Here is an 8,639-nt window from a genome sequence, read left to right on the forward strand (position 1 = left end):
CTTTTTAAGGATGCTACTGCCTTCTGTAAATCTTGCCCCCAATGCTAAAGATTTGGCAATATATCCAAGAGGGATGAGATGCCCCAACAGTTTATGCTATTCTTTGAATTTTTTTATGTTTGGGGCATTGACTTCATGGGTCCATTTCCAAACTCTAGCGGTTTTTTATATATATTGTTAGCTGTAGATTATGTTTCTAAATGGGTGGAAGCAATTCCTGCCCGTACTGATGATGATAACATTGTTGTCTCCTTTGCTAGAAATCATATTATCTATCTCTTTGGAACACCACGAGCAATCGTGAGTGATCAAGGCACTCATTTTTGTAACAGGAGATTAACAGGTCTATTGAAGAAACATGGCACTGTGCACAAGGTAGCAACAGCTTACCACCCCCAGACCAATGGGCAAGCCGAGGTGTCTAACAGAGAGATAAAGTGCATATTAGAGAAGATAGTCAAGCTTCATAGGAAGGACTGGAGTACCAGGCTTGTAGATGTGCTCTGGGCTTATCGGACAGCATACAAGACACCCATCGGAATGAGTCCATTCCACCTAGTATACGGAAAGACTTGTCACCTCCCAGTGGAGGTGGAACACAAGGCTTTCTGGGCTGTAAGGGAATGCAACATGGGATTTGAGAAGGCTGGTGCTGAAAGGAAGTTACAACTAGCAGAACTGGAGGACCCTTCGACTCGAAGCATATGACAACTGCAGACTATACAAAGAGAATGTGAAGGCTGTGCATGACAAGCATATCAAGAGAAGAGAGTTCAGACCTGGGGAGCTAGTTTTCCTTTACAACTCCAGATTAAGGCTCATGCCAGGCAAGCTGAGATCAAGGTGGGAAGGCCCCTATAGGATGGAAAAGGCAGAGCCATACGGAGTCTTTCACCTGAGTCATCCTTCAAGTTCCAAATTCATCAAGGTCAATAGACATCGCTTGAAGCTGTATCATGGTGAGAAGATAAAGGACAATAACGAGCTAGAGGTCTTCCTCTTGGAGGACCCACCAACAAAAGCAGACTGAGCTTGTGGATCGTCCAACTTAAGGACATAAAAGCAAAGTGCTAGGTGGGAGACAATCCACCATGGTATGGTCGTCCCTTTTCATTCTTAGTTTTATTTTAATTTGTTTTTCACAGTATTCATTCATAATTTCTGCATAATCATCTGCATTCTGGATTAAAAAAAGGGGGTGTTCGACGCGCTAGCGTCGATAACGCGTGCACGTCATACGTGAAGTTGCAACACAAAGAAATTAAATAGAAAGTTGCGCAGGAGTGGCGCTGGAAGCGTGTCTTGCACACAAGCAAGACCACGCGTACGCGTCCCTCACGCATGCGCGTCACTTGCGCTTTCATCAGCCCACGCGTAAGCGTCCCTGACGCATACGCGTGACCCTGGAAATCAGCGTAAATGGGTGTTTGGCCAAAGAGTTGTGTTGGTTTGGGGCTGGAATTGTTCTAGAAGCACAAACCCCATCACGCGTACGCGTCCCTGACACGTGTGTGTCATTTTCACTTTATGGCCATCACGCGCACGCGTCGTATGTAATTATGGCCCCAACACAGAATGCACCCTAGAGTTGTGTGTGCGCGGGGCTGGTCTCGCGCGATTCGCACAACCAAAGGCACACGCACGCGTGCCAGATGCTTACGCGTCATCATCAAAATTGCGCGACCCACGCGTACGCGTTCTATATGCGTACGCATCGCATGCGACGCACAATAAAACCAGTACACCGCCTGATTTCAATTCTTCCCTTCCCCAATCCTAATTCCTTTTCATTCCTACTTCTTTCTTCTTCCTTCTTTCTTCCTTATTCCTTCTTCTTATCTACTATTTTCTTCCTCCCTTTTCCATCTTCTACCGCATGTTCTTTTCTTCCTCTCCCCTACTCTTTCATTCTTCTTTCAATTATTGCATTTGTTCATTTTTTTTCTTCTCAATTTTTCCTTTAGCTTAGTTATTTATGGTTTCTTTTTCATTATTCTCTCATGCATTTTTATGTTGGTGTTAAAATTTTATTTGGGTATTACTTTATTTTATTGAAACTTGTGGATACTATGAGGAGTAATTTGACAATTGACATATAATTTTGTCTCTCATATACATTTGGATACATTATTTTCATTCCTATTTTAACTTGCACACCAAGTGTTTGTGAAAAAGCATTTTATGGCATTTTGAATCCTATTCTATTTTACTCTTACACTTGACTGCCTCTTTTTCACAACACTTGTACTCCACATGTATTTGGGATTATCATTCACAATTGTCATCATACAAGTACTTTTTAATTTGGCACATTTAATAATTGATGCTTGAGTTATGCTTCTCATGCCTCTTACTTTCGCGCTTATACCCTCTTGCATCTAATTATTATGAATTGCCTTCTTGATCTTAATTGATGTCTTACCTACATGTTGTAGCTACCATGTATTTAAGCTATCATCTTTTCCTTGGCATTCATTATCACTTGGAATTTCTTCCTTCCGGTTCTTTCATTATCTATATTTAACATTCTTCCTCTTTCCTTCTTCCTTAGGCATGGGTACTAAGAAAAGAAAAGAGAAAGCCACTGATAAGACACCAGCAAGGAGAGGAACCAAGTGAACACTGGCTAAGGCACCACCATCTACCAGTGTCAAGCCACCAATAAAGCGGGTGAAGAGGATTATTAAAGTTGATGAAGCAGAAAAAGCCTTTCCCGCAAGGGACTCCACACGGTTCCCTAACCGTTATTGCGAATAGATGTTCCCCATCCTAGCCGAGAGGAACTACAACAATGAGCATCTACTCATTGTTCCAACACACTTTGTTGATTTTGTGGAGCCCCGCATCGAGCGGAGACAGTGGGATCTTTGAGGAGGCAGCCGCGAGAGGCCAACTTATCATGGGTAGTTGAATTCTACTCCAACTTCTACTCGCTTACTCTGCAGACCGTCTATGTCCGTCAGCAGCAAGTCCCTGTCTCCAAGAGTCACTACAAGAAAACAGCTCTATTGTCACGCTTTTAAAGCGTGGCAAAAAGCTGAAAAAAGCGTGGCGATAGCTTTTTGCCACGCTTTTTGAGCTACCGCTACGCTTTTGAAAGGGTGGCCTCTACAAGCTTGGCGGTTGCTCTATCGCCACGCTTTTGGTGACCTATCGCCACGCTTTTTCTTTTGCCACGCTTTTTATAAATGGCCACTCGTTAAAACGTGGCCGTATATGGGAGATATGGTCACGCTTTAAAAGCGTGGCCATATGGGAGATATGGCCACGCTTTTGAAGCGTGGCGATAGAGAGAGATTTGGTCACACTTTCAAAGCTTGGCAATAGAGAGAGATATGGCCACGCTTTTGAAGCGAGGGGATTGCAAGATATGGCCACGCTTTTGAAGCGTGGCAATAGCCTTATAAAATTAAAAAAAAAAAAACAAATCCTTTTTCTAATTTTTACCTTCATCGATACAAAATCTAAATTTTTCAGTTCTTTTTTATTACCAAACTTATAAATATAGTATACAATTTTTATTATAAGAAAAATCAAATACTCAAATACAAAACTAATACTCAAATACAAAATAAATCACAAGTTCAAATTCCAAAACTAAAAAATAACGAAAAATACAAAAACAATACAACTTTGCTGTTCCTCCTTCTTCTAGCCCTCTTAAACTTCCTTCCCTTAGATCATACATAATTGTTCAACTTGTTCACTCTCTGAACTGCTTTCCATGATCTCTTCCTTCCCTCATAAGATCCCGTCTTCTTCCTTCTAAAACCACACAAACTGATTAAACAAGAAGCAATAATAATTAAGGTGAAGAGAAAAGCTTGTTTTGTGTACCATGGTGGGAAAAGGGTGATGAAAATGCATGGTAGGCATGAAGGTGAAGCTGTTGCTTTGGATTGGAGAAGAGAAAAATGTTTCGGATGAGTTTACAACTACGTTTCCTCCCATTGTAGACATTACTTGGCAATCCCCATACATTCTTGCTGCTACTTCTTTCGTTCTTATGTTGAGGAGAAAAAGTTTCTTTAGTTGAAGCAAACCTATTTTGTCACCCCAAAGAAAAAGTATCAAAATCAGAATCTAACCAGCAGAAACAACAGCTGAGCTAATGAAGAAAGCTAACGGGACATTCTCATTTCACCAACCCAAAATACAACAATAAGGGAAGATTCCTTTCACAGACAAATAGGCAAAATCTCAAGAGTGTATGAAAGGAAACAAAATAGAATAATGCCCCTCACAATCTTTGAAAGATTTATTTTTTTCTTTCTTTATTTTATAACACATAGGTAAAAAATGTAAAAAATAAAATAAGCAAAAAGAGTAGTAAATATTATAGAGAATAGAGAGCATGACCATGGGGAAAGGTTGGAAGCTATGGTTTTGTGACGTTCACAGAAGACACACCCACTACTAGAAGAGTGTGGTGGAGTTGTAATAAATCGGTTATAGTGGTAGTAATTTATTTTACTGGTGGAAAAAGGGTAAATGCGGTTGGGCAGAAACCGATCAGCGCCACTTACTGCGTCGGCTGTTACATTCCACGGGCTTCTTTCTTAATGGCTGGTAGTTCTTATTGGCTCAGATCAATCGGGCAAAATTTTCATATTAATGGCAAATTACACCATGCACATATTATATAAGGTCAGCTGGTAGTAGTAAGGACATTGTTCTCACTAGTTCTTTTTTATGTGAAAAATGTAGTTTATGATTAAGTTCTATTTTTTACGTGGAAAATGCAGAGTATTAGGTAAGAAAAAATCAAGTGAGATTTAGTTTGCTGCTAATATTGACATGTTTGAATGAAAGTTATAAAATTTCTTGAAGCAGTTCTATGTTCAAGTAATGAGATGCATTTGAATTTTTTTTCCTTTTTCCATTAATGAGATATTTTTTAATTCTAAAAATGACATCTGAATGAATTTATACATTTGCTATATATGATGAATACAACTAATTTTAAATTGTAATTCTCTCAAGTAATCTTTTCTTTTGTTTTTCTACGTATTTTGGAAATGATTTGTTTTCAATTTTATTTTTATATTCTTACGTTCATCTAGATGTTTTATTTGAATTGTAGGCTACAACTATGATTTATACAACTTGGTTCTTGATTATAAAAACAAAGTTCCATCCAACATATATCAAGCACAAATGAAAAGCTTAATAGAAAATAACTTCAACAAATTGAAAAAGTATAAACTATAGTCACATTCAGTTTTTATAAATTTTAATCAACTCACATTGAAAAATCCAAGAGTAATATGTATTGATCTTCATCTGTAATGCCAAGGCTCCATCTTGTTCTTTGTTCAAATAACCTAAAAGTCACAATGAAAGAAATAATACTACTAAAAGATTTGCCTAGTGAAAGCAATAGCTTGAAGTGTGAATGAGTTGATGGCTTGCTTACATATGGGGGCTGAGATGAACCAGTTTTGCTTCGTTAATATCATTACTCGTAAGCTTGAGAGGTAGCAGTAACAGAAATATGCTTGATATGCTTAAGTTGTGGCCAATTAAACAAGAATAATAATAATAATAATAGTAATAATAATAATAATAATAGTAAGTTAGTAACCAAATTAAACAAGAATAATGAAAAATAAATTAAATATGGAATTATCTAATCAAGTTTCTAAGAAAAGGAAAAGGTAGAATTCAATCTAAGATATGACAATTAAAAAAAATAGTAAAAGAATACAATTTGAACAGATTATGGCCAGGACTCTCTGCTAGTCTGCTATGAGAATTTAGAAATCAAACATTATGGCCAGGGCTCTCTGCTAGTCTGCTAGTCTCCTAGGTACACACAAATAATTGATAATAGTTGGTTAAACATCACAACAAGCATATGTACCCAAAGGGCTAAATTTATGTTAGTACTTACAAATCATAAAATTTGACAAGTACACTATTTGGTTTACTTTTAAATGAAATAAAATACTACTTCATTTCTTCAAGTCTTATTCTTCTTAAGATGTTGCTTTCTTTCCTAATATTTTGATAAAAACTTGAAGTTACAACATCATAAAAATTGCATATAATATGCTTCAATTATTTTATTGTTTACTGTTTTACATTTTATATAATATACACACACATATATACCCTACCTCGTGCAAAATGACCATACTACGTACCCATATCTATGCTACATTTTCCTGAAGCATTAATGAATCTAATATTATTATAAACTACAGTCCACTTTGATCAAGAAGATAATATCAACTTTGAGTAATTGAATTCATAAAAGTAAGACGTACTTGGCATGTGGCAAGGGTATCCTTACAGTTTTGAAGACTGCCAGAAAGAAAGAGCCACAGAAAGAAGTTTAAGCTCAAATTATATCCTCACAGCAACCTGAACACAGTACAACTAAGATTTCATTATACCTCTCACGAAGAGAAAATATCATTCCAGTGGTTACACCAGAAGCAGCTTCTTCAGCCTTTGATTTTGCTTGAACCAATAACAAATAGAACAGAGTACAATTTTAGAAAACAAATATCCAACCTTCAACGAGTCATGTATAATTGACAAACGTATTCCATTTTTCACATAGAACATTCTAATTAGAGAACATGTAATGCAAAATCACATAGAATAAACTAAACTATAGTGGATTATATTTGATTACCTTCTTGGGTGCGAAAGGGTCATTATCGTAATATTCGTCGTCATAATCGGGAGAGGGCCTCTTCTCACTAGAACGCGTTCTGAAAAATCCGCCTTCAAAATCGAAGTCTTGCTGCATTTGACAAAATTGAAGTGAGGGCCGAGATTCATAGATAGAAAGGGGAAAGAAAAAATAAAATTCAAAAAGGAGGAGTATCTTACATCATCAAAATGAGGAGAGGAAGCCATTGGTTTCAAACACCCTAGATAGGGAAGGAGAAGATTGTTCACAACAGGTGATTCAGCAGCTAGGGTTCCTAAATTTGACCCCTTCGGAGGTTTATCTGAACTCTTCATCACGCCGCGTTGTGACTCAGTTTCGCAAGGCGATTCACTAGCTCGTTCTTAATTATACAATCAAAATGATCATGGTTACATCAATGCAATGAGTTTAATCAGAAAACGTGCACAGTACCATATACACTGCAAAAAAGAATCAAACGAATCCAACGCCTAAATTCAAATAAGTTGGTAAGAACATAGATCAGGTTTCTTATTCCTACTACTATTTCTTTCATTCAGGTTCTAACCAACAAAGTAACAAACCAAGAAAGCTAAGTTACCAGATCCAATTGCCATAAAAAACAAAATTCCTTTATATCAAACTCTAAATCAGAAAAATGATCAGTTTAATTGAAATTGAAACATACCAATCCATAAGCTCCCAGAAATCCAGAATTGCATTTCTCATCGTTCATAGATCCTGAAACCTTGGCGTCAGAGTCAACGTGCACCGCAACTAATTCCCTCTGCTCATCAAGATCTGTGGAAGAATTCCCACTCTTGCCTCTTCCATCAACTACTCCCAAGTCCATATAGAACACGAGACCAACGAAGAATGCATAAAACCCTACGAATCCAATCGCCTGCCACAGGAAGATCTTTGCGCTAAGATACACGTAGAAGAGGAACATCGCTGCCGTCAAGTAGAAGAGCACATCTCTGATGAATGGCACGGGGTCGAGGGAGAACGGAGCGGCGTAGATGGCGACGAATCCGACAACGAGGGCAGAGACGAAGGTACCGACGGAGAGGATGGCTCCGAATCCAGTGCGGTACTGGCCGGAGCGGAGGGCAGCGAGGGAGGAGAAGACGTCGGGGGAGCTTGATACGACATCATTGGCTGCATGTGTGGCACAGACGCCGGAACTGCAACGCCACCGGCAGCAAAGGCGACGCCGGGAGCCATTGCAGCCGTAGAGCTAACACCAGGAGGTGGAATCAATGGATTCTGGTAGGCAAGGCTGGGCGGTGCGGCGCCTCCGGATGGATTTGGCAGCGGGGAGAAGTGTGGTGCCTGAGGAGACAACGGCCGGAAGGAGGGGGCGGCGGGAGGCGCGAAGGGAGGTCCAGTGGAGACCTGAGGCGGCACGTAGGAGAAGGTGGGATGATTCTGCTGCAACGGCGGCGGGGGAGGTGGCGCGGAGAGCAGAGTCGGATTGGGATTAAGGTTTGCGGGAGCTGGAGATTGAGATAGGGATGTCGAAGGTGGAGTGTGAGGTGTTATGAGGGTTAGGGGTTGTGAGTGACGGAGATTGAGAGAGTCTCGAAGCTTTTGAAGTTTTAGGGTTAGTAGGATTCAGGGTTATTGGGTTTGGGGTTATTAGTTTTTTTTTAAACCTTTTGGCCACGCTTTTAAAGCGTGCCAAAAGAGTATCAGGATATGGCCACGTTTTGTGAGCGAGGCCGTAATGAAACCCTGTCGCCACGCTTTTAAAACGTCTTTGTTTCTCTCTATGGCCACGTTTTTGAAGCGTGGCAGAAAAAATGTGGCCATTTCTATAATCAATTGCCTCCCTTACAAAAGCGTGGCCGTTGATCCTTTTCGCCACGCTTTTGAAGCGTGGCAAAAAAAGTGGCCAAATCTCTAATCTATCGCCACCCTCATAAAAGCGTGGCCATTGCCCACTTTTAGCAATGCTTTTGAAGCGTGGCAAGAAAAAAGTGTGGCCATAGGC

At 39.6% G+C, this 8,639-nt stretch overlaps 1 protein-coding gene across 1 annotated transcript; it reads right to left on the reverse strand.

Moving 5' to 3' along the window:
* LOC110265541 lies at positions 5,445-7,031 on the reverse strand. Its single transcript, XM_021108424.1, has 5 exons — positions 6,844-7,031; positions 6,644-6,754; positions 6,399-6,466; positions 6,270-6,306; positions 5,445-5,506 (listed from the first exon to the last, which is right to left on the reverse strand). Exons 1-5 carry the CDS (start codon positions 6,976-6,978, stop codon positions 5,459-5,461), a joined length of 399 nt encoding a protein of 132 aa, XP_020964083.1. The 5' UTR covers positions 6,979-7,031; the 3' UTR covers positions 5,445-5,458.

Source organism: Arachis ipaensis, chromosome B08, assembly GCF_000816755.2.
Source record: "Arachis ipaensis cultivar K30076 chromosome B08, Araip1.1, whole genome shotgun sequence".
In the NCBI taxonomy this organism is placed as follows: Eukaryota; Viridiplantae; Streptophyta; class Magnoliopsida; order Fabales; family Fabaceae; genus Arachis; species Arachis ipaensis.

Excerpts from the sequence above, each read along its gene's own strand:
- LOC110265541 (XM_021108424.1), bottom strand. The coding sequence starts at position 6,978 with ATGAAGAGTTCAGATAAACCTCCGAAGGGGTCAAATTTAGGAACCCTA. Across the intron at positions 6,755-6,843 it reads CCTCTCCTCATTTTGATGAT|CAAGACTTCGATTTTGAAGG; the intron begins GTAAGATACTCC and ends TGTCAAATGCAG. Across the intron at positions 5,507-6,269 it reads ATACCCTTGCCACATGCCAA|CATATCAAGCATATTTCTGT; the intron begins GTACGTCTTACT and ends CCACAACTTAAG.